Below are 23,513 nucleotides of genomic sequence, written 5' to 3'. Positions count from 1 at the left end.
AGGTCAAGGTAGTGCATGGTGCATACATGAGGTGTCCACGGAGACGGTTTCCTCCGAGTCAGAAACGTTTTGACCCTAACCCTAAAATATACAAAGGGTCGGTGAAATACCAAACACTAAGATCTACATGGCAGACTCCATTCACTGTCCACTTAGTTGAGGAGCGTCGATACGGCGCTGCTATAGCAAGAACATTTGAATAAGAATCGAATATATGATGCGCGTTTCCAACACTGATCGAATATGTGTGTCCTACAAGTGATTTCCCACGCATCCGATGACCGCCTGTGACCAGCAGGCAGCGCAACAGCAAACTTGTCCCCATCACCCCATGATGTCTCTCCCTCGCTCAGACTATGACCCCCGCAGGGTGTGTCTAAACCCATTTCCAGACCTCAACTTGAACTTGGGAAAGCATCGCCGGACTATTGGCATTTACCTCGCGGGCGCTTTGGTCCGTGCGCTTCTTGTATCTCCCTTGCTGACGCTAACTGCATGTCCTTTCCGCAGTTCGCGCTTGCAAACTGGACTTTCCTCGATGCTGCCATCTTGTCTGCGCATGCTCACCCGCCTTATGATGAACCCCAAATCCCGCCTCCCGTGCATGTGCAGTTCGCTGATTGGGTGCCGGGTATCTGCTCGCTCCTTGGCATGGTCATCATCAACTTGATCGACAAGGATAGGATTAGAGGGGATGATTATGGAGACTCTAACGCTGTATGGAGGGCACGCCTTTTCCTTTTCATCGGATTTGCTTTCATGGCTGGCGGACTGGCGGGGAGCGTGGTAAGCCTCGATGTCTTTTTTTTTGTTATCCGATGTTCAATATCCCTTCTAGTCTCTTCTCGTGCTGAAATACATCATGATGGACTACCCAGAGCAGTATACTTACTACGGCTATGCGAACGTTTCGCAGAACGTGGCGTTGATGCTGTCGGCGGTTGTGCTTTGGATTGCACAGAGTGCGCAGACCGAATATGACTATAGCCTTACGCTTTAGTGACAGATACAGTTTCGTTGATGTCATTGGATTTCTTCAGCCTAGCTGTGAATATGTATCTTTTTTTTGCGACTTTCTCGCGGGGGGTGCACGGATGGACTACAAGTCAAAGCTGCCATCCAGGATGGACGAAGCAACCGACTTCAACGGGTGCGCATGTTTGTACGGACATTGCCTTGTAAGTCTCCTATACGCTGTGCTCTGTTGCTGCCCGATCAGCAGCAGCTCTGTCGGTAACGGTTGCAGAACTCTAGGCGGCATTAGAAACTCACCCAAATAATTGTCCGCCAGTTTCGGATTGGCTGACTCGAAGTCTTCGACTAGAGTCTTGAGCCGAGAGGCTAGCGACCACTGCCCTGTTCTATGAACTCGACTGCCTGTCGTAGATTTCCATGACATGTGGCACATGACGCTACATCTACTGGCGGTGAGCATGCACCGCCAAAAACAGTCGCAGCCTCGCGCCGTGAAATGATTGACGATCGCGTCACCACATGGTCGTCGAAAAGTTCCGAGCATACTCAAGGGCAGAGTCATGTTGATGACTCTCAGCTTCAGCAACCCAGTTCAAAGTGATTTCCATGCGATATGGAAAGCCTTGAGTGGGATGCCACGATGCCAGCCTAAAATTCTCTACAGCAAGAGGGTCGAGCTACACTCGGTAACGAGACAAATTTATAGGCCTCCTGCAGACACATGTAACTGCATTCGCACAGAGTAATGGTCTCGTCGACACCTTCATCGCAACTCAACTATCACCAATGAAATCAGTGGACACAGGAAGGGGGATTTCAGCTAATTCGGTGTAGAATGTCGACAAACCAGTATATTGCAGTGACATGGGTTGGGTACTGAGTACTGAGTCATGGCCATATGGTGTAGTTATTCGCTTCTATTTCCATAGTAGAGGCCTGTATACTTGTTAGGTTTCTCAAGATGATATGGACTTCATGATACGGCACGGCTTGGCTAGATTAAATTTGTTCTTGAGTATACTATAACAAGCTACTAAATTCAATATGAGTTGCACGCCCGATCTTGTTAGTGGGTAGCTCAGTTCTGAATAGGATGTAAGGGGAAGCCTCCCTGGGGCCTGTGGAGGCGAGCTTTCAGGCAGGTTACTACCTACAACGAAACCTGCTCTGAAAGGCCTTTGGTACTTCTTCCAAGTGGTGCCAAGGATGGACAAAACAGTATTGCGTTTAAAAATATTAGCGCAAGTCGAGATAGGCTGTGGAGCAGAATGGTACATAGAACGTACCCGAACCCGATGTATTTGGATCGGACCAAAAAGACTCTGGAGATACATCAAACCCAGTAAATCTCACCACCATCTCAGCTGAGGGTGACCCACATGCTTCAAACACGCACACCATGCCGTAAAAAGCACCATATTGTCTGATCATACAAGCATTTCATACAGTTCCACCTCCTGAAACTACCTCAATGGACCACTCAAGAAACGTACATCGACTGCTAGACACGTCACTGAGCTCCACTTCGGAGCACCATCCACATCGCGTGGCATTGCCTAGCGTCAAGGTCTTGCTGAAGACGAGCAGATCAGCGGGATCACTGCCACAACATGACGGTGAAACATACACAGGCGATGATCTAAAGCAATTTTAAGAACGTCCTCGATCAACTCCACTTCTGCATTCTCCTTCAGAGCAGTAGCCACAGCCTTTTTATAAGCCTGGACAGCATCGCTCGCACATTTCCTGACAGCAGCTGCATGCAGAGATAGTATGTACTGCTCCAGAGCGACATGAAAAGAGGGACCAGACTGCCGCTTGTCCTGAAGATTGCGCCGCTCGTCGTATATGTAGAAAGAGCGTTCGAAAATAATGACAACAGCTAAGTGGTCAATCATAAGCAGGTTAACCCCGGCGTAGCCTCAAAGTTCACCTGAAATGAGCTGAACAAAGTTGTCCAGGGATGATAAGCCAGGGGCCTGGCAAATTCGCCACATGAAAATATGTGCAATCTGTGAGCAACTGGACATACCACAGGGAGTAACTTGGACTGTATCTCTACACAGTCATGGTCGTTAAATGTTTCCTATTGATGTATCAGCGCGGCTGCTGCTCGAACGAGGATCGACACACTCACCAACTGCGAACGGCGGGCAACGACTTGGATCAGCACGGCTGTTGCTCGAACGAGGATCGACACACTCACTTCCTGCGAACGGCGGGCAACGACTTGGATCAGCACGGCTGTTGCTCGAACGAGGATCGACACACTCACGAACTGCGAACGGCGGGCAACGACTTGGATCAGCACGGCTGTTGCTCGAACGAGGATCGACACACTCACTCTCTGCGAACGGCGGGCAACGACTTGGATCAGCACGGCTGTTGCTCGAACGAGGATCGACACACTCACTTCCTGCGAACGGCGGGCAACGACTTGGATCAGCACGGCTGTTGCTCGAACGAGGATCGACACACTCACTTCCTGCGAACGGCGGGCAACGACTTGGATCAGCACGGCTGTTGCTCGAACGAGGATCGACACACTCACTCTCTGCGAACGGCGGGCAACGACTTGGATCAGCACGGCTGTTGCTCGAACGAGGATCGACACACTCACGTACTGCGAACGGCGGGCAACGACTTGGATCAGCACGGCTGTTGCTCGAACGAGGATCGACACACTCACTTCCTGCGAACGGCGGGCAACGACTTGGATCAGCACGGCTGTTGCTCGAACGAGGATCGACACACTCACTTCCTGCGAACGGCGGGCAACGACTTGGATCAGCACGGCTTTTGAATAAGGATTGACAGACGTACTGGCTGTAAGTCAACGCCCAATGTAAATTAGAGCAACTTTTGAATTTTCCAATAATCTTACCCAAATATGCGGAAACCAGCAGCTTAACATCATTATCATCTTCTGATGACTCTCGGATGTTGTTGTTTCTGTGGACTTGAGATGTTTTGGGAGTGTTCTGGACAATATCAGTCGCTATCGCTTGTGACATGTAAATGAAACCATGGATAGTTACCTCTGAATCGCATATTTCATGCAGATCTCTAGATTGGTCTGCTGGGTGGAGACGAATAATTGCTCGAGTGCTTCGTCATCCAAAGCTGCAGCCGTCTGTTTGATCAGTGCGCTGCAATCTGCATCATCTTTGTTCATATCTGATGGAACAATGATCATCGTGTATCGCAACTAGGCCATAAACCGGCTTACTTGGAAGGCATACGTGGCATTTTGGAGGCCACCGGACACCCTGGAGAAACCTCAACTGTGGACCAAGTGCGAATGTTTCCTCGGCGCATTTCGGGGCCTGTTGTTTAGCGTCTTTCCGCGAAGTTCCTGTATTCATCAGCTTTCGAAATTCGACGCCATATAGCGCATCAAACTTTGTAAATAATACGATCACTGGTACTGAGGATTGTGATTCTGCGCATCAGTCGAACGTCGATGAGGGTGGGATGCAAAGCTTACTGCTTGCAGTGTCGCATTCGGTGAAAAACTTTTCTTCGCCTGCAGTGAACGACCTGCAAGCCTCGTCCATTGGGATACAAAACCTAAGTTGAAACCGTGAGATAGCGCTTGTCTTGATTGATCAGTTGCAATTACCAGATAACATGGAGTCGTTTTGCGATTTTGGCTTGTGTCAAACGGTCAGTGATGAAAGCTTTGACCTTGTCGAATTCGTCTTTGCCGCCGGCCTCGAAACCGCGTGAATCGTGAAACACAAAGCCCGGGTTACTTTCAAACACCATTTCGTTTTCAATTTCGTGCTCTCCACGCTGAGAACACATCAGTTCATGTCATCAAGTAAGAGGACACCTTAATACCTCTTTGGATGCCGTTAGAACTGTGAGATCGATCTGATGTCGATGGGTCACTGCCATCCTCCCACTAACAATGTGATGGGCCTACCTCTTCCCCAGCGCTGTCGTATATTTTTGGTTTGTCTTGTGTGTTGCAAATTCTCTGCAGGATGGTGGTTTTTCCTGCGTTCGCTCTTCCTATGACGAGGATTCGAAAGCGACCGATTTTCTCTCTTATCTTTGAAGAATCCATTGGGGAAGGTAAATGTGACTGAAGGAGAAGCGTTTGTGTAGCCTTATAATCATTGCAGTGTGTGAACCCGGCAAATGCGCAACCCGAAGCCTATCTAGAATAGTAGAATCAGTGGGGCAATGGGCAATGGGCTTGCTGTGTACCATGAGGCATCCCTATTTGAAATTAGTCACATCTCGTACACTCACTAGGCCAAAATCGTACCCTTCCGAAGTACTTTGGCTCCCTCAAGCTCCTGAAAACAGCAAACGGGCGTCACCTCACTTACAGCAGAGGTCAAGACCTCTAGCACCATAAGGTCAAGTAGTGGCACCCATCGCGCGTCTATTACTGCCCACCACGCCCAGCCTGCAGTCTCCCGCTACCCTACCAGGTTACCACAACTAAGTTGAACTAACCCCCGACCCAATTTCATGAAGCCTTGAAACGTCGCGCTGTTTTCGACCCCCACGCCAAAGCCGAGGCCCTCCTGCCACTTCCTGCTTTTGCCCAGTCGCACCAGGAAAATGACGGAAAGTTTATTCAAAGCAGAATGTGATTTAGCAATACAAAGAAATTCGTCACTCTAACCACTTAAGAAGGATTGCCGCAAAAAGATGGGAAATGAAGAACGTTGAGTTTAGGTGACGCCTTTCGTGTAGACGAATGATCGTTGGCGTTATTGAGCAGCAGAAACAAGTTGCTGGCACATCGGGGTGAACGATATTTAAAAGAGGTTTATATGTTGTACAAAATGTGAAGACAATATTTAATATTTAAACTGACATAAAGATGGGTGCACGACTTCAAATTTTGGTGGTGTTTTGTGTGTCATCCAAAATATCAAATATTCACAAGCATATTCCCACAGACAATATGTCAACAAATATAATAAATATAATCAGATTTTCCATGTCTGCTTCAATTTAAAGTTTGATTCTTACATAAAACTTTGGAGAAAACTTGAAGTTTTGCCAAAGCTTGACATTTAAATCGAGTTTTAATGTCATGTCATCTGTAAAACTTCAAGTTTTCTCCAAAGTTTTACATGGAAATTGAACTTTAAGTTGAAGCAGACATGAAAAATCTGACTATATTTCTTATGTTTGTTGACATATTGTCTGTGGGAATATGGTTGTGAATATTTGATATTTTGGATTACACACAAAACACCACCAAAATTTGAAGTCGTGCACCCATCTTTATGTTAGTTTAAATATTAAATATTGTCTTCACATTTTGTACAACATATAAACCTCTTTTAAATATCGTTCACCCCGATGTGTGGTGCGACCAAGTTTAAGTTTTCGAGGTCTCGTCATTATGTTATGCTCCACATGGGCATTGGGAACCGAAGGCCCCAGGACAGCTCGTAACTTGCGGTATTCTCTTATCGCTTATCGCAAGGTTATACCGTGTTTTCTATCTTATAATCAACGAGGTGCTCAGAGCCGAACTCTTCCCGGTAGATCACATCAGCATGGCTAATGCTACAACTTCCCTTTCGTGCCGCATTTTTGGTCACTCAATTCTTGTCATCATGTAGCCCCGCTGAATATATCCAACAGGTATCAACATCGATTTCAGCGAGTCGAGAACGGATATAGAATTTGCTGAAATATGCATTGGCAATGATTTCCGTTCACCAATTAGACGCCGAGCAGGAAGGAGTTGGCGAGAGACATTTTCTGAGACCATGTAACTTTCAAGTACTCGACCCTAACACATGTTCAACTCACTTGAGTTGCTTCTGTGTCTTTTTCCCTCAGAATGCTTTCTTATCCGGATGCGTTTCTCTTACGCATATGGTACAAGGAACATTTTAAAACCGAACTCAAGCCTGAAGTCATTCGTATCGACCTAGATGACATATTCCGTGCGTATAGCGCAAGCGAAGGACAAGGTGAAACAATAATTGCACTCTCGCCTAAATCACTCACTCACACAACCTCACATCTGTAGCATACGTAAAGTGGCACGGAAAAATTAGAATCATCGTCGACCTTTCCGAGAATACTTCAACTGAAGTAAGGATCCACGTTTGGCACCGAAACTGTCTAACTCGTAGATGAAGCTCCTCCCCCTCCCTACCACTTCCGGAATGTTTGAGCGCTGTCCTCGGTGAGTCAGGATGATCATAACGTGCCATTCTTGAGGTTGACGCTCCCAAGATTCCGGATTCTGGTGATAGGAAAGGTATCTGGTTTATCCGATCTCAGGCCAGTGCTGACGACGTGACTTTAATAGGGTGGCGTTGGAAAGTCATCACTGATTGACCACGTTTTTGGAGTAGGCACAGACACGGTGGGTTGAATGTAACGCTTCAACGAGCACAGGTACTCATATTGTCAATAGACCGTTGCGCACGATCAGCGAGGCAAGGCCAACATCGACACACAGTTTACCTCACCGCACAACGACAGGTTCGTTCTCCACGACAGCAAAGGTTTCGAACCAGGGGAAGAAGACAACCTCGAACTTGTCCTAGATTTTATTCGCCGTCGGAAAGCAATGCCTGATAAAGATCAGCTGCACGCTATTTGGTGGGGATTCTATCTCGACCATTCCGTTATGGTGGACTGACAAAATACACGCAAGGCTTTGTTTTCAGACACCTTTTGCAGGCGGACGTTTCCTAGAGACGGGGGCCGAGAAATTCTTGACATGTAAACGTGATGGAAGACTGGGAGACAGTAAGTGAATCGATGAATATACCTTTGCTACATTGGATCTCACACTTTGTCGAAGTTCCCGTTATCGTGGTTCTTACTAAATACGATATGCTCGTCGATGACATAGAGCTAAATCTAGATGACTCTACCGATGGATTGAGCGACGAAGCCATCAAGGAACTTGTCAAGGACAAAGCAGATGTCGAGATTCGCGATAATTGCATTATACCTCTAGAGCGATTTGCAGGGTCTGATATTCCCCATGCTACGATATCCAGTGTGTACCAATACCCCGACAGGCTCATACGTGCCTCTGAAGTCTAATATTGCACCCAAAGTTGACTACAAGGAGACGCTCGCCGGCCTAATCCAACTAACTGAAAAGCGCGTCAGCAAGCATTCTACGCCTGAGGCTGGGGTGATGACCTCCATTGCTCAGCGGGTGGATTCTGGACTCAAAATAAAGGCGTTGATTGAGTGAGTCTTGCTTGCTTTATTCTTATCTGGCGATTTACGCAGCGTCAGGGTTGGCAAAAGAAGTTTGTTTCAGTTTCGCGTTGATGATTAGTGAGTACGATCTAATTTTTTATGTCTTGCAGGATATTGGAAGGCGCTTCGATCATGCCCATCATTCAAGGACCGCAAGATGTGGGATTGTCTGGATGTGCTTCATACTGACATAGTCGAGGTGTGGAACTTCCGTGACCCTCAAATGGTAATAAGTATCTTATTTGTCGTCGTCGCATCCGCCCTAACGTGATTTATGCGTAGTACTTGCGCAGTCAAGAGTTCAAGAAATTGATAATAGACATGGTCGACGGGACACAAGTTGGACCGACAGCTGATCCCGACAAGACCGTGTAGGCTGGTTTTTCACGTCACAGATGATTTTTTATCTCACTGGATGTTCACAGAGCTACTGGATTCTCCATGGTTGGCACTGTCGCAAGCATCGCGTCCGCCCTGGTGGTACCTGCGGCTCCCGTCATGGTACCACTCGCAGCAAGTGCCGTCCTTGGTGTATTGGGTTATGATATGTACCAAACATCGTGCGCACCACTATTTTTTCATGTGCGGAAGGATATTGACACTTCTTTGTCAGCGACGTGGTGCTTCAGCGCTTCATGACCTACATCGCCCACCTAACGCTTGTATTGCGGACACTTTTTATCGTGTCAGAAAGCCGAGAACTCACTCGTAGGGCCATCAAACTTGCAGCCAGCTTCTACCGCGCCTCTCCAATGAGCGGAGAAGTTGTTATTCGGATTCAGGATCATATTCGGCAATTGACCTTCCTGGACCACGCGGATAGCGATACCTTGAACAAGATTGAAGAGGTGATACAATTTTATAAGATCGATGCGGCAGATATGTCCAAACTTCGAGAAAAGCACCCTGTAGATGTGGCGGATGAACCATGGTAAATCGAGAAGTGGTAGCACCCAATTGTTTCTTTCGCGAATGATCTTGCGCATGGGCAGTGTCAGCGCTGACACGATTACAGACAGTGCTCGCTTGTACTATACAACTGGATTTATGGCCGATCATAACAATGTAATCTATGTCATACTGTGTTTTATTAATGTTGTATACTTACTGCTAGACTCGGGCCCTCCAACGTGCCAAGGTAAATATTGTAACAGTTCATAAAAACTTGACAACCATGTGCAGACAATCGTTTCCGACCAGGCCTTGGTGGACTGGATTTGGATAGATGATCATCATATGATTCTTCCCCGACTCGCCGAGGTTCTAGATGAGTCTGGTGCAAGGAGTACGTGCTTGCAAGTTGTGCTTGAGCTTTGAACTTAAGTTGCGCCCACGTTCGTGTATATTTGGCGAGCGTGATGAGAATTTTATACGGAACTTTTTTTTATTCTGGCCCAACGATGCAGTGTGCTAACAATTTGTGTATCGGCAGTTTGTTCAAGGCTTTGAGTAAGTTGCAATTGCAAACTGGAGCCAAATCGCCTGCTTACGTAGTCAAGTACTCACTGATCCAATTGGCACATTAATCACCTTTTGTACGACAGCTTCCACTCCAGCCCTAGTATCGGTCTCCAGTGCCCTAACGTGCAGGCTTTCAGCTCAAAGGACTGTATGGGCGCCGCACAGATAAATTTGCGGAAGAAACGTGGTGAGGGGTGGAGAAGACAATGCTACAGTTGCTAATTGCTGCTTCATGTTCAGTGCTCTTCGTATTGGCACAAGATTGATCAGGCCCGCCTATCCCTTATATAGATATCTTTCAAGCTTTATCGCTGGTCTCGCAAAAAATCCATGTACACACCTCGCATCATGCTGCCGAGCTGCCGTCGTCCTCGGGCTGTCGTCGGTCGGTCGATCCCGTCCTCGAACGCCGGACCCTCGAAAAACCAGACTTTTTGGTCGTAGCTGGGATAGTCTGATGCTACTATTTGATTTCAATATGGTTTTGAATCCGAAATCTCACGATCTCTCAACTCACGAAGTTGTACACATGCGATGGACTGCGAGCATGGAAAAAAAATTGTCGATGGGCATGCCCAACGCACCATGAATGTGCCAGTAACTAAACTAACACCTCCCGTGAGTCAAAGTTTCGGGGATAGGTTATTCTACAGATCTGACTTTTGATAGTATTATATCGATACACATACGGCATGGTGACTTCAGCCAGCAATGCGAGGAGTTTCCAGTGGACCAGTGCTTCGCCCCGTTGTCTGTCATTGCGCGCAGGGTGTCTGAGGTGCGAGAAGAGCTTCACACACGAAAATGCATTGATGCCACGCATGTTATCATGACAAACGGCGAAAGGAACCCGGAATGGTGGTCAGATTTTAGGGCGTTGGGGTTGACGCGGGTCGTTCATGCAGCGGAGCGGACAGAGGAGATCTATGGACAATGGTGAGCCGACCAGGTATCAAATTTTCATTCTGACGTTGTGGCTGTTCCCAGGCATCCAGCGTTCCTCGACGCTATCATTCAGTCGAATGGAGCTGGCTTCGTTAGTACTCGTGGTTCTACGATATCCACACTAGCTAGTCGCAGAGTACAGTCGTGGCATGACGGAGCGACTCGGCTCGTTAGATGGGGGTGGCGGAGCGCGGACGACCACTGATGCTGATTGAAATGGTAGAATCGAGACTACTTTGCGGTTTACTACATTTTTTTTTTCATTCATGATGCGCGTAATGGTTGCTCTCAGGCTTGAATTAACTGCAGGCGAAAGTAACAAAAGCTTGCTCTTCTTGGTGCACAGTATTGGACACGTTGCCTTCCTGACGGTATCAACAATCAAGACGCACCATGAACATGCAGATACTTTATACTAGTCTACAGTGAGCTGTAAGGTGAGCGGTCATGAGATCTTGAGACATAAGACTTGAGCTTGAAAGTTTGTTGCAGAGGTGTGATGCTAGCTTGATGTCTCGGCAGGGCTTGAAACTGTGAAGACAAATGTCGGACGCATGTAGCCAGTGCAGTCCGTTATGACTGATAGTGAAACAACTCGTTAATCACAAAGGTGTCTTCAGGTTTGGTGTCTACAATATTGTGAAGTACTTGATCTATGTAAGTTAGCGAACTCGAGGGACAAACCCCTGTAGCGGAGTTTGATTCAGAATTCGGATTCAACCGTCATGCGTTGAAGAAACACTATAGGCTGCCGCCGATTGTACAGTTTTGTTTGACTGGGTGTGTAACGTCCCATAATCTCCTATGCAGGAACACGATCGATTGATTGTTCGAAAGTTGAAAGTTCCTGCTTGGTTGGTTCCGGTTGACGTTGACGTTGACGTTGATCGATCGATCATCTTGCCTTGACTTACGTATACCTAGTGTTCTGCAGACTTGACCTAGGCTAGTAACCCAAAGGGTTGGTAAATACCAAACGCTAAAATCTACACGGTAGGCCCCTATATGATGCGTTGTTCATCACCAGCACAGCAGAAGAGCAGCGCAACTGCCAGCTTGTCCCCATCACCCATGTCACTCCCTCGCTCAGACTATGACCCCCGCATGGTGTATTTACAGATCTCAACTTGAACTTCGGAAAGCCCTATTGCCATTTACCACGCAGGCGCTTTGGTCCGTACGCTTCTTCTACCAAGCGCGCTGACCCTAACTGCATGTCCTTTCCGTAGTTCGCACTTGCAAACTCGACTTTCCTCGATGCTGCCATCTTGTCTGCGCATGCTCGCCCGCCTTATGAGGATCCCCAAAGCCCGCCTCCCGTCCATGTGCTGTTCGTTGATTGGGTGCCGGGTATCTGTTCGCTCCCTGGCATGCTCATTACAAACTTGATCGACAAGGATAGGATTAGAGGGGATGATTGTGGAGATTCTAATGCTGTGTGGAGGGCACGCCTTTTCCTGTTCATTGGATTTGCTTTCATGGCTGGCGGCCTGGCGGGGAGCGTGGTAAGCCTAGATGTTTTTCTAACGCTACCCGATATTCAATATATCTTCTAGTCTCTTCTCATGGTGATATACATCATGATGGACTACCCCGAGCAGTGTACTTACTACGGCTATGCGAATGTATCGCAGAACGTAGCCTTGATGCTGTCGGCGGTTGTGCTTTGGATTGCACAAAGTGCGCAGACCGAATATGACTATAGCCTTGCGCTTTAGTAACAGATGCAGTTTCGTTGATATCATTAGATTTCTTCAGCGTAGCTGTGAATATGTATCTTTCTTTTGCGACTTTCTCGCGGGGGCGGCAACTTGAGAATCAACATTTCGACAGACCACAAATATCCAACCGTGTTTGAGGTACCTCCGAAGGTAAGCGGTTTTGGAACAATTTACTTGAGGTGGATTTTTTATGCTCAGCTGGCGCCTGAGCGCTAGCGTCAAACCGAACCAAGCTCGAATGTTCTGTTCAAAGTATAGGAGATCAAACGGACGACCGACGGGAACGTCCAAGTGTCCTAGTACTTACAATTAGAACCTCTCATTGGCAGAAGGTTGGCACTAATGCAAGCAGACGTAAGCAATGCACAAAGGATGGACAAAACAACCCACTTCGACGGGTGCGCATGTTTGTACGGATGTTGCTTTGTATGTCTCCTATACTCTGCCCGATCAGAGATCAAATGAAATGGCTGGAGGAGCGGGAAAATTCTGCTCCTCTTAGCTATTTACATAAAACATGAGAGAAGCAACGGAAACGCACCTGAATAATGATTTAACAAATAAAAACAGGAGGAGCGGAATCAAGATATGTACCTGAATCGCCGATGAAATGAACCCCTCGCTCCTCCTCGCCGGAGACTCTATGAAACACAGTCCTGAACAGGATGTGAGGGGAGGCTTCCCTGTGGAGGTGAGCTTTCAGGCAGGTTACTACCTACAACGAAACCTGCTCTGAGAGGCCTTCGCTACCTTTTCAAAGTGGTGCCAAGGGTGGACAAAACTATACTGCGTTTAAAATAATCAGCGCAAGCCGAGATAGGCTGTGGGTACATAGAACATGACTGACCCCAATGCACTGGAATCAGAAGAATACTTTGGGGATACATCAAGCCCAGTAGTAGATTTCACCACCATCTCATCTGACCCACATGCTTCAAACGTCCGCACACCATGCCGAGAAAAGTGCCATATCGTGTGATCATACAACCATTTCACACAGTTCCACCTCCTAAATCTATCTCAATGGACCATTCAAGAAATGTACATTGACTGCTAAGACACATCACTGAGCTCCACTTCGGGACACCATCTACGGCGTGTTGCATTGGCTAGCATTAAGGTCTTGCTGAAGACAAGTAGGTCAGCGGGATCACTGCCACAACATGACGGTGAAACATACGCAGGCGATGATTTAAAGCAATTTGAAGAACGGCCTCGACTAATTCCACCTTTGCAATACTCTTCGGAACGGTAGCCACAGCTTTTCGATAAGCGCGGACAGCATTGCGCGCATCTTTCCTAACAGCAGCTGCATGCGGAGATAGTATGTACTGCTCCAGAGCGACATAAAAAGAGGGACGAGACCGCTGCTTGTCCTGAAGATTGCGCCGCTCGTCGTAGATGTAGAAAGAGCGTTCGAAGATAATGACAACAGCTAAATGGTCAATTATAAGCAGGTCAATTACAGGGTAGCCTCATAATTCACCAGAAATGAGCTGAACAACGTCGACCAAGGGCGATAAGCTAGGGGCCTGGCAAATTCGCAACATGAGAATGTGTGCAATCTGCGAGCAACTGGACGTACCACAGGAAGCAACTTGGACTGTATCTCTATACAGTGAGTATCGCAAAGCTGGTCCTATTGATGCATCAACATGGCTCTAGCTCGAACGAGGATCGACAGACTCACTCTCTGCGAACGGCGGGCAGCGACTTGGATCAGGATAGCTCTTGCTCGAACGAGGACAGACACACTCACGAACTGCGAACAGTGGGCAACGACGTGGATCAGCATGGCTCTCGCTCGAACGAGGATCGACACACTCACGAACTGCGAACGGTGGGTAACGGCTTGGATCAGCATGGCTCTTGCTCGAACAAGGATCGACACACTCACTCTCTGCAAACGGTGTGCAACGACTTGAATCAGCATGCTCGAGCGCGAACGAGAATCGACACACTCACTGTCTGCGAACGGCGGGTAACGACTTGGATCAGCATGGCTCTTGCTCGAACGAGTATCGGCACTCACGAACTGCGCACAGTGGGTAACGCCCTGGATCAGCATGGCTGTTGCTCGAACGAGGATCGACACACTCACTCTCTACGAACGGCAGGAAACGACTTGGATCAGGATAGCTCTTGCTCGAACGAGGATAGACACACTCACGAACTGCGAACGGTAGGCAACGACTTGGATCAACATGGCTCTTGCTCGAACGAGGATCGACACACTCACTTCCTGCGAACGGGGGCAACGACTTGGATCAGCATGACTCGCGCGCATATGAGAATCGACACACTCACTTCCTGCGAACGGGGGGCAACAGCTTGGATCAGTATGGCTCTTGCTCGAACGAGGATCGACACACTCACTTCCTGCGAACGGTGGGCAACGACTTGGATCAGCATGGCTCTTGCTCAAACGAGGATCGACACTCACATACTGCGAACGACGGGCAACGACTTGGATCAGCATGGCTGTTGCTCGAACGAGGATAGACACACTCACTTCCTGCGGACGGGGAGCAACGACTTGGATCAGCATGGCCCTTTCTCGGACGAGGATCGACACACTCACTTCCTGCGAACGGGAAGCAACGGCTTGGATCAGCATGGCTCTTGCTCGAACGAGGATCGACACACTCACTTCCTGTGAATGGGGGGCAACGACTTGGATCAGGATAGCTCTTGCTCGAACGAGGATAGACACACTCACTTTCTGCGAACGGTGGGCAACGACTTGGATCAGCATGACTCTTGCACGAACGAGAATCAACACACTCACATCCTGCGAATGGTGGGCAACGACTTGGATCAGCATGACTCTTGCTCGAACGAGGATCGACACACTCACTTCCTGCGAATGGGGGGCAACGACTTGGATCAGCATGGCTCTTGCACGAACGAGAATCGACACACTCACCAACTGCGAACGGTGGACAACGACTTGGATCAGCATGGCTCATGCTAGAACGAGGATCGACACACTCACTTCCTGTGAACGGGGGGCAACGACTGGGATCAGCATGGCTCTTGCTCGAACCAGGATCGACACACTCACGTCCTGCGAACGGGGGGTAACGACTTGGATCAGCATGGCTGTTCGAACGAGGATCGACACACTCACCAACTGCGAACGGGGGCAACGAGTTGGATCAGGATGGCTCTTGCTCGAACGAGGATCGACAGACTCACTCTCTGCGAACGGTGGGCAACGACTTGGATCAGTATGGCTCGAGCGCGAACGAGGATCGATACACTCACGTCCTGCGAACGGTGGGTAACGAGTTGGATCAGGATGGCTCTTGCTCGAACGAGGATCGACAGACTCACTCTCTGCGAACGGTGGGCAACGGCTTGGATCAGCATGACTCTTGCTCGAACGAGGATCAACACACTTTCTGCGAACGGTGGGCAACGACTTGGATCAGCATGGCTCTTGCTCGAACGAGGATCGACACACTCACTTCCTGCGAACGGGGGGTAACGACTTGGATCAGGATAGCTCTTGCTCGAACGAGGATCGACACACTCACGTCCTGCGAACGGCGGGCAAAGAGTTGGATCAGCATGGCTCTTGCTCGAACGAGGATAGACACACTCACAGACTGCGGACGGGGAGTAACGACTTGGATCAGCATGGCTCTTGCTCGAACGAGGATCGACACACTCACATACTGCGAACGGCGGGAAACGACTTGGATCAGCATGGCTCTTGCTCGAATGAGGATAGACACACTCACCCACTGCGAACGGGGGGCAAAGACTTGGATCAGCATGGCTCTTGCTCGAACGAGGATCGACACACTCACGTCCTGCGAACGGTGGGCAACGACTTGGATCAGCATGGCTCTTGCACGAACGAGGGTCGACACTCACATACTGCGAACGACGGGCAACGACTTGGATCAGCATGGCTGTTGCTCGAACGAGGATCGACACACTCACGTCCTGCGAACGGTGGGCAACGACTTGGATCAGCATGGCTCAAGTTTCAATGAGGATTGACAGACGTACTGCCTGCAAGTCAACGCCCATGTAAATCAGAACAACCTTGAACTTGCCAATAATCTTACCCAAATATGCGGAAACCAGCAGCTTGAGATTATCATCATCTTCTCATGACTCTCAGATGCTGTTGGTTTTGTAGAGTCAAGATGTTTTGGGAGTGTTCTGAACAATATCAGTCGCTATCGCTTGTGAACAGGTAAATGAAACCATAGATAGTTACCTCTGAATCGCATATTTCATGCAGATCTCCAAATTGGTCTGCTGGGTGGAGACGAATAATTTCTTGAGTACTTCGTCATCCAAAGCTCCAGCCGTCTGTTCGATCAATGCGCCGCAATCTGCATCATCCTTGTTCATATCTAATAGAACAACGGTCATCGTGTATCGCAACTCGACTACAAATCGGCTTACTGGCAAGGCATACGTGGCAATTTGGAGGCCGCCGGACATCCTCAAAAAACTTCAATTGTGGACCATGTGCAAATGTTTTCTTGGCGCATTCCGGAGCCTGTCGTTTAGCGTCTTTCAGGGAAGTTCCTGCCTCTTTCAGCTTTCCATATTCGATGACATATAGCGCATCAAACTTTGTGAACAATACGATCACTGGAACTGAGGATTGTGATTCTGCATATCAGTCGAACATCGATGAGGGTGGGATGCAAAAGCTTACTGCTTCCTGTGTCGCACTCAGAGAAAAACCTTTTCTCGCCTGCAGTGAACGACCTGCTCGCCTCGTCCATTGGGATACAAAACCTATGTTGAAACCGTGAGATAGCGCATGTCTTGATTGATCGGTTGTAATTACCAGATAACATGAAGTCGTTTTGCGATTCTGCCACGTTTAGAATGGTCAGTGATGAACGCCTTGACCTCCTCAAACTCGGATTCGCCGCCTGCCTCAAAACCGCGTGAATCGTGAAACACGAAGCCCGGGTTACTTTGAAACACCATTTCGTTCTCAATGTCATGCTCTCCGCGCTGACAACACATTAGTTCATGCCCTCAAGTCAGAGCACACCTTGATACCTCTTTGGATGCCGTTAAAACTGTCAGATCGATCTGATGTCGATAGGTCACCACCATCCTCCTACTAGCAATGTGATGGGCCCACCTCTTTCCCGGCGCTGTTGTATATTTTTGGCTTGTCTTGTGTGTTGCAAATTCTCTGCAGGATGGTGGTTTTTCCTGCGTTCGCTCTTCCTATGACGAGGATTCGAAACCGATCGATTCTCTTTCTTATCTTTGAAGGATTCATTGGGGAAGGTAAATGTGACTCGAGGAGAAGCGTTTGTGTATCCTTATAATCATTGCAGTGTGTGAACCCGGCAAATACTACCCAACCCGAAGCCAGCCTATCTAGAATCAGTAGCAATGGGCCTGATCATTTATAGCTGTGTCACATACCATGAGGCAACCAACCATGTGTGTGAACCCGGCCAATACTACCCCACCCGAAGCCAGCCTATCTAGAATCAGTGGGCAATGGGCCTGATCATTTATAGCTGTGTACCATGAGGCAACCATGTACGACCATCCCTGTTTGCTGATCTCGTACACTCACTAGGCCAAAATCGTAACAAACACACCCTTCCGAAGTACTTTGGCTCCCTAAAGCTCTTGAAAACAGTGAACGGGCGTTACCTCACTTACAGCAGAGGTCACTATTGCACCCATCGCGCGTCTATTACTACCCACCAGGGCCGCCGAACCGTGACCTGTCAGCCCCAGGACAGCTCGTAACATGCGGTATTTCTCTTATCGCTTATCGCAAGGTTATAACGTGTTTTCTATGATCTTATAATCAACGAGGTGCTTTTGATGCTCAGAGCAGAACTCTTCCCTAGATCAAACCAGCATGGCTAGTAATGCTACAACCGTTTGGTGCCCCATCTCTGGTCACTCAATTCTTGTCATCAAGTAGTAGCTCCGCTGAATATATCTAATAGGTATCACCGTCGATTTCAGCGAGTCGAGAACGGATATAGAGTTTGCTGAAGTATTGATTGGCAATGATTTCCGTTTGCCGATTAGACGCCGAGCAGGAAGGAGTTGGCGAGAGACATTTTCTGAGACCATGTAACTTTCAAGTACTCGACCCTAACACATGTTCAACTCACTTAAGTTGCTTCTGTATCTTTTCCCCTCAGAGTGCTTTCTCGTTCGGATGCGTTTTTCTTACGCATATCGTACAAGGAACATTTTAAAACCGAATTGAAGCATGAAGACATTCATTTCGACCTGGATGACACGTTCCGCGCGTATAGCGCAGGCGAAGGACAAGGTGAAACAATAATTGCACCCTCACCTCAATCACTCACGAACCCAACCTCACCTCTGTAGCATACATAAAGTGGCACGGAAAAATTAGGATCGTCGTCGACCTTTCCGAGAATACTTCAACTGAAGTGAGGATCCACGTTTGGCATCGAAACCGTCTAACTCGTAGATTAAGCTCCTGCCTACCACTTCCCGAATGTTTGAGCGCTGTCCTCGGTGAGTCAGGATGATCATAACGTGCCGTTCTTGAGGTTGACGCTCCCAAGATTCCGAATTCTGGTGATAGGAAAGGTATTTGGTTTATCCGATCTCAGGCCAGTGTTGACGACGTGATTTTAATAGACTGGCGTTGGCAAGTCGTCACTGATCGAGCACGTTTTTGGAGTAGGTGCAAAAACGGTGGGTTTAATGTAACGCTTCAACGAGCACAGGTATTCATATTGTCAATAGACCGTTGCGCACGATGAGCCAGGCGAGGCGATCATCGACCATGAGTTTATCTCACCGCAGAACGACAAGTTTATTGTCCATGATAGCAAAGGTTTCGAACCAGGGAAAGAAGACAACCTCAATCTTGTCCGAGATTTTATTCAACGTCGGAGAGCAATGCCTGATTTGAAAGATCAGTTGCACGCTGTTTGGTAGGATTCTATCTTGACCATTCCGTCATGGTGGACTGACAAAATACACGCAAGGCTTTGTTTTCAGATACCTTTTGCAGGCGGACGTTTCCTAGAGACGGGGACCGAGAAATTCCTGACATGGAAACGTGATGGAACCCTGGGAGACAGTAAGTGAATCGATGAATATACCTTTGCTACGTTGGAGCTCACACTTTGTCAAAGTTCCCGTTATCGTGGTTCTTACTAAATATGATGTGCTCGTTAATCAGATGGAGCTAGAACTAGATGAAACCTCCATCGATGGATTGAGCGACGAAGAGATAAAGGAACTCGCCAAGACAGAAGCAGATATCGAGATTCGCGTTAATTGCATTAAACCTCTGAAGCGATTTGCGGGGTCTGATATTCCCCATGCTATAATCTCTAGTGTGTACCATTACCCTGACAGGTTCATACGTGCCTCTGAAGTCTAGCTAATATTGTAGCCAAAGCTGACTACAAGGAGACCCTCGCCAGCCTGATCCAAACAACTGAAAAATATGTCGGCCAGCATTCTACGCCCGAGGCTGCGGTGATGACCTCCATTGCTCAGCGGGTCCATTCTGGACTCAAAATAGAGGCATTGATTAAGTGAGTCTTGCTTGCTTTATTCTTATCTGGCGATTTACGCAGCGTCAGGGTTGGAAAAAAAAGTTTGTTCCAGTTTCGCGTTGATGATTAGTGAGTACGACCTAGATTTTTATGTCTTACAGGATATTGGAAGGTGCTTGGATCATGCCCATTATTCAAGAACCGCAAGATGCGGGATTGTCTGGATGTGCTTCACACTGACATAGTCGATGTCTGGAACTTCCGTGACCCTCAAAAGGTGATGGGTATCTTATTTATCGTCGTCATATCCGCCCTAACGTGATTTATGCGTAGTACTTGCGCAGTCCAGACTTCAAGGCAATGATAATAAACATGGTCGATGGGATACAAGTTGAACTGACAGCTGATCCCACCAAGACCATGTAGGCTGGTTTTTTACGTCACAGATGAATTTTTATCTCACTGAATGTTTACAGAGTTACTGGGCTCACCGTGCTTGGCACTCTCACAACCATCGTGTCCGCCCTGGCGGCACATGCGGTTCCCATCGTGGTACCAATCGTAGCAAGTGGCGTACTTGCTGCATGGGCTCAAGATGTATACCAAACATCGTGCGCACCACTATTTTTTCATGTGCGAAAGGATATCAACACTTCTTTGTCAGCGACGTGGTGCTTCGGCGCTTCATGACCTACATCATCCATCTAACGCTTGTGTTGCAGACACTGTTTATCGTGTCAGAAAGCCAAGGACTTACTCGTAGGGCCATCAAACTCGCAGTCAAATCCTACTCCGACTCTGGAATGGGCGAAGAAGTTGTTATTCGGATTCAGGATCATATTCGGCAATTGACTTTTCTGGACCACGCGGATAGGGATACCGTGAACAAGATCGAAGAGGTGATACAGTTTTATAAGATCGATGAGGCAGAAATGTCCAAGCTTCGGGTAAAGCGCCCTGTAGGTTCGGTGCACGAACCATGGTGAATCGAGAAGTAGTAGCACCCCATTGTTTCTTTCGTGGATGATTTTGCGCGTGGGTAGTGTCACGATTGCAGACAGTGCTCGCTTGTACTATACAACTGGATTTATGGCCAATCATAACAATGTAACCTACGACATACTGTGTTCTATTAACGTCGTATGCTTACTGCTAGACTGGAGCCCTCCAACGTGCCAAGGTAAATATTGTACACAACAGTTCTCAGAAACTTGGCACCATGCACAGACAATCGTTTGACAACTTCTGACCAGGCCTTGGTGGACTGGATTTAGATTGGAAGCATTGCTGGATGTCCACGGGTATTTCAGTTTTATCGTTCATCTTGTCATGATATCCACTCAAGCACGAATACATTGCCATCCGATTTGTCCCTCAAGCGGCATATGAGCGCGCCACTTCTTTGAACATTTCTCCGCAGTCTGATGTCGTGACTCGCGTATGCATGTTGTTCGAAAGTATCTGTCAGGAGCACCTAGCAAATTGACCTAATGCACAAATGCAAGCAGAGAACGACGTTGCTTGGTGGGCGGATGTAGTCGGAGTTGATCCTACAAGAGCTGGTGATGTGACTTTGTTCAGGGTGTACATTGGAATCCGGGGGCGGGGTGGAGGTTCTCATTTGATATTCTACCGGACAAATTTGTGTAAGCGTCACCGCGTTTTATCTTGATCAGTTTTTGCATCCCACGAGAACAATTGAATGGTTAGGTGCAAATTTAGTGTCGCGTGTTGTTTTAAATATTCGATCGACCTGTAGTGGGAATAAGTTATGCAAGGTCCCCCCATTGACTGACTGCAACTGTGTATTACGATGTGCGGGAAGTCTCCAAACACAAGCTGCTACTAAACCTATGCATGAAAATGACTACAGTAGTAAGCTGGTTATAGCCACAAATCAAAATTGCACCCCAACCATAAACGATCACGTCTGTCCGTGCCGCCCAACCCCTTCTCGACATACTCGGTCAAAAACTGCACCTGTTCCAACGTCTCAATGGCCTTGACGCTTCGCCGTCTCCGCACAACAGTGATCGCGCGCTCGACGAGTTGTAAAGTATCCCTCCTCGCATAGTTCTCCAGGCCATTGGCGTCTTCTGCTGGGTTCGGTGATAAGTCCACATTGATCCATCCACACAAGCCGATTTTTAGTACCCAACAGCAGGCTACGAGGCCTGCACTACCCAAGCCCACGACAGTGCACCACGCATGGTGTAATTGTCGATGAGTTTTGTCAGGGACTCGTCTAATGACTGGGGCGATAGTGGAGCAAGGCCTTCAGGTAGTGGTATTCTGCAAGCATAATGAAAGTGAGCAGCGGAATCACTCAACAGACGCAGTACTTACCGAAGGATGTCGTTCCTGCCCGGTGCGCAGAGCTCATGTAGTCTGACCAGCATATTCCAAGAAAATCGAGCTCTTCGTCATCGAGTCAACTACAAAACAGTCAACTAAGCACATGACACGCCAATACATGAACTAACCAGACAATACAGCGTGCCCCGACTTGACTTATGCGCCGTAGATCAGTGTCGAGATCTCGACAAACGGCGCTACACCCTCTGACCGGACCTGCGAAGCGCACTAGTAACCGTTTTGACGCTAGTCAGCGAATGCACTCGAGCCTTGAGTAAAATGTACCCTTCTTTCCTGGACACGAGGACAGCATCAAGTTACCCGGCTTGAAACAGCGCTTGGTGCCATGAATATTTGATGTTAGATGGAGCAACGTGCTGGACGCTCTCGTCTTGGCATTCTGCGATGCAGCCGAAAATGCTAGTCTACATCATCAGCCTTACACACAAGGAACAATGGCAACACAGACTCACTGTTCACGTTCGCTGGAATTAAGGAAATCAAGCATAGAAGGAAAGGCAACCTTGCGCAGAGCAGAAGACCCTCTTTGCGCAGATGAAGACTGGTTGCTCGCCAAATCATCAGATACTACGCGAACTTTGGTACTATGTTTGAGAGTAGGAGAAAGCTCGGAAGCGAAAGGGTCGTTAAGCGCGTGTCAATGGCAACCTGAAGAGCCTCAATTATGGACTGCGGTGGCTGGTTCATGAGCGCCGGAGGTATTGGGAGGGGAGGAGTATGAAGAATAGGTTCTGATGAGGAAGAATGGGCGGGTATTCAGGGTAGTAATGGAATTCGACTTGACCGACGCGAGTGAGCCTTGCGTGAGATCGCTAGAGAGGTAGGGCTAGTTGTTGATGGGATGTGTTGGGCATAGTGTGTGATGCGATGCAGGGTATAGAAGTCAGGTATATGAGAAGTGAAGGCTCAGGGTTGGTTATGAGATGCGATGGCATTGCGGGTAATAATTCCGAAGGCACGATAGTAGATATACTGCATTTGGAACAAAATTATGAATTACAGTTCTTCAAAGGTGTATTAAAACGAACTTTAACGGATGCGTTGTAGACGTCTTGACGGGGATGCTGGGATGCGAGGAGGCAAGGACAAGCGTTCCCGCTAGGGAGTGCATTGCGTTGTTCGGAAGCGGGTATGACCTGTGCAGGGGGGCAGGACGCCTCTGGACATGGCCACCACAGTACACCATTCATATTTGCTGCCTGCCGTGCGCGAAGGTCACGACAGGTGTCTGGTGCGTTCAGTAATAGTGGCACACATGGTATGGGACAGCCTGCAGCAGCAGTTAGTGAAAATGGTTTGAATGATGGCAACAAATGAT

The 23,513-nt window shown here is 48.2% G+C and overlaps 9 protein-coding genes across 9 annotated transcripts; 5 read left to right on the top strand and 4 right to left on the bottom strand.

Annotated features, from left to right (window-relative positions):
- The first annotated feature begins 116 nt into the window (after positions 1-116).
- Positions 117-1,291, top strand: F5891DRAFT_1020075 (uncharacterized protein). Its single transcript, XM_041361112.1, has 4 exons — positions 117-180; positions 226-454; positions 511-786; positions 839-1,291. Exons 2-4 carry the CDS (start codon positions 278-280, stop codon positions 998-1,000), a joined length of 615 nt encoding a protein of 204 aa, XP_041228611.1. The 5' UTR covers positions 117-180; positions 226-277; the 3' UTR covers positions 1,001-1,291.
- Positions 1,292-4,009: 2,718 nt separating this feature from the next.
- F5891DRAFT_947872 (GTP-binding protein) lies at positions 4,010-5,047 on the bottom strand (the record flags this gene model as incomplete). Its single annotated transcript, XM_041374769.1, has 6 exons — positions 4,010-4,152; positions 4,205-4,402; positions 4,463-4,545; positions 4,598-4,770; positions 4,819-4,851; positions 4,904-5,047. The coding sequence occupies 6 exons, from the start codon at positions 5,045-5,047 to the stop codon at positions 4,010-4,012; spliced, it is 774 nt and encodes a 257-aa protein (XP_041228610.1).
- A 1,956-nt stretch (positions 5,048-7,003) lies between these two features.
- On the top strand, positions 7,004-9,200 carry F5891DRAFT_112946 (uncharacterized protein). Its single transcript, XM_041364399.1, has 12 exons — positions 7,004-7,147; positions 7,198-7,222; positions 7,289-7,330; positions 7,382-7,569; positions 7,625-7,719; positions 7,775-7,975; positions 8,037-8,175; positions 8,224-8,237; positions 8,298-8,413; positions 8,470-8,558; positions 8,613-8,747; positions 8,801-9,200. The coding sequence occupies exons 1-12, from the start codon at positions 7,095-7,097 to the stop codon at positions 9,120-9,122; spliced, it is 1,419 nt and encodes a 472-aa protein (XP_041228609.1). The 5' UTR covers positions 7,004-7,094; the 3' UTR covers positions 9,123-9,200.
- A 1,106-nt stretch (positions 9,201-10,306) lies between these two features.
- Positions 10,307-10,798, top strand: F5891DRAFT_947755 (uncharacterized protein; the record flags this gene model as incomplete). Its single annotated transcript, XM_041374757.1, has 2 exons — positions 10,307-10,584; positions 10,636-10,798. Coding segments are annotated over 2 exons (441 nt in total), but the record flags the coding sequence as incomplete, so codon positions are not given.
- Positions 10,799-11,822: 1,024 nt separating this feature from the next.
- F5891DRAFT_1020025 (UPF0220-domain-containing protein) lies at positions 11,823-12,438 on the top strand (the record flags this gene model as incomplete). The annotated part of the gene is given in 3 exon segments (XM_041361111.1): positions 11,823-12,098; positions 12,150-12,330; positions 12,341-12,438. Coding segments are annotated over 2 exon segments (438 nt in total), but the record flags the coding sequence as incomplete, so codon positions are not given.
- Positions 12,439-13,256: 818 nt separating this feature from the next.
- Positions 13,257-14,541, bottom strand: F5891DRAFT_1020024 (uncharacterized protein). Its single transcript, XM_041361110.1, has 6 exons — positions 14,485-14,541; positions 14,074-14,145; positions 13,900-13,953; positions 13,801-13,846; positions 13,495-13,749; positions 13,257-13,440 (listed from the first exon to the last, which is right to left on the bottom strand). Exons 1-6 carry the CDS (start codon positions 14,518-14,520, stop codon positions 13,430-13,432), a joined length of 474 nt encoding a protein of 157 aa, XP_041228606.1. The 5' UTR covers positions 14,521-14,541; the 3' UTR covers positions 13,257-13,429.
- Positions 14,542-16,458: 1,917 nt separating this feature from the next.
- F5891DRAFT_1142423 (uncharacterized protein) lies at positions 16,459-17,583 on the bottom strand (the record flags this gene model as incomplete). The annotated part of the gene is made up of 7 exons (XM_041364926.1): positions 16,459-16,490; positions 16,549-16,687; positions 16,740-16,937; positions 16,999-17,081; positions 17,134-17,306; positions 17,355-17,387; positions 17,440-17,583. Coding segments are annotated over 7 exons (801 nt in total), but the record flags the coding sequence as incomplete, so codon positions are not given.
- A 600-nt stretch (positions 17,584-18,183) lies between these two features.
- Positions 18,184-21,521, top strand: F5891DRAFT_978078 (uncharacterized protein; the record flags this gene model as incomplete). The annotated part of the gene is made up of 20 exons (XM_041376757.1): positions 18,184-18,223; positions 18,275-18,404; positions 18,476-18,609; positions 18,669-18,733; positions 18,775-18,821; positions 18,857-18,896; positions 18,948-19,004; positions 19,056-19,246; positions 19,301-19,395; positions 19,451-19,654; positions 19,714-19,858; positions 19,932-19,948; positions 19,981-20,096; positions 20,153-20,241; positions 20,296-20,430; positions 20,484-20,778; positions 20,976-20,999; positions 21,165-21,276; positions 21,328-21,465; positions 21,496-21,521. 20 exons carry the CDS (start codon positions 18,184-18,186, stop codon positions 21,519-21,521), a joined length of 2,100 nt encoding a protein of 699 aa, XP_041228604.1.
- A 182-nt stretch (positions 21,522-21,703) lies between these two features.
- On the bottom strand, positions 21,704-23,306 carry F5891DRAFT_978077 (uncharacterized protein; the record flags this gene model as incomplete). The annotated part of the gene is made up of 7 exons (XM_041376756.1): positions 21,704-21,993; positions 22,023-22,111; positions 22,166-22,207; positions 22,391-22,468; positions 22,496-22,594; positions 22,648-22,779; positions 23,224-23,306. 7 exons carry the CDS (start codon positions 23,304-23,306, stop codon positions 21,704-21,706), a joined length of 813 nt encoding a protein of 270 aa, XP_041228603.1.
- Positions 23,307-23,513: the final 207 nt, after the last annotated feature.

This window comes from Suillus fuscotomentosus (genome assembly GCF_016647785.1).
Source record: "Suillus fuscotomentosus strain FC203 chromosome Unknown F5891scaffold_14, whole genome shotgun sequence".
NCBI classification, from domain to species: domain Eukaryota; kingdom Fungi; phylum Basidiomycota; class Agaricomycetes; order Boletales; family Suillaceae; genus Suillus; species Suillus fuscotomentosus.
The sequence above is the reverse complement of the archived record's forward strand: the minus strand, read 5'-3'. Positions and strand labels throughout refer to the sequence as shown.

Excerpts from the sequence above, each read along its gene's own strand:
- F5891DRAFT_1020024 (XM_041361110.1), bottom strand. The coding sequence starts at position 14,520 with ATGTTGATCCAAGTCGTTGCCTACCGTTCGCAGTTC. Across the intron at positions 14,146-14,484 it reads TTGCCTACCGTTCGCAGTTC|TTCGTGAGTGTGTCGATCCT; the intron begins GTGAGTGTGTCT and ends CACCGTTCGCAG. Across the intron at positions 13,847-13,899 it reads AGTCCAAGTTGCTTCCTGTG|GCCCCTAGCTTATCGCCCTT; the intron begins GTACGTCCAGTT and ends CGAATTTGCCAG.
- F5891DRAFT_1020075 (XM_041361112.1), top strand. The coding sequence starts at position 278 with ATGACCGCCTGTGACCAGCAGGCAGCGCAACAGCAAACTTGTCCCCAT. Across the intron at positions 455-510 it reads TTTACCTCGCGGGCGCTTTG|TTCGCGCTTGCAAACTGGAC; the intron begins GTCCGTGCGCTT and ends TCCTTTCCGCAG. Across the intron at positions 787-838 it reads GCGGACTGGCGGGGAGCGTG|TCTCTTCTCGTGCTGAAATA; the intron begins GTAAGCCTCGAT and ends TATCCCTTCTAG.
- F5891DRAFT_112946 (XM_041364399.1), top strand. The coding sequence starts at position 7,095 with ATGAAGCTCCTCCCCCTCCCTACCACTTCCGGAATGTTTGAGCGCTGT. Across the intron at positions 7,223-7,288 it reads GGATTCTGGTGATAGGAAAG|TCATCACTGATTGACCACGT; the intron begins GTATCTGGTTTA and ends GGCGTTGGAAAG. Across the intron at positions 8,414-8,469 it reads ACTTCCGTGACCCTCAAATG|TACTTGCGCAGTCAAGAGTT; the intron begins GTAATAAGTATC and ends ATTTATGCGTAG.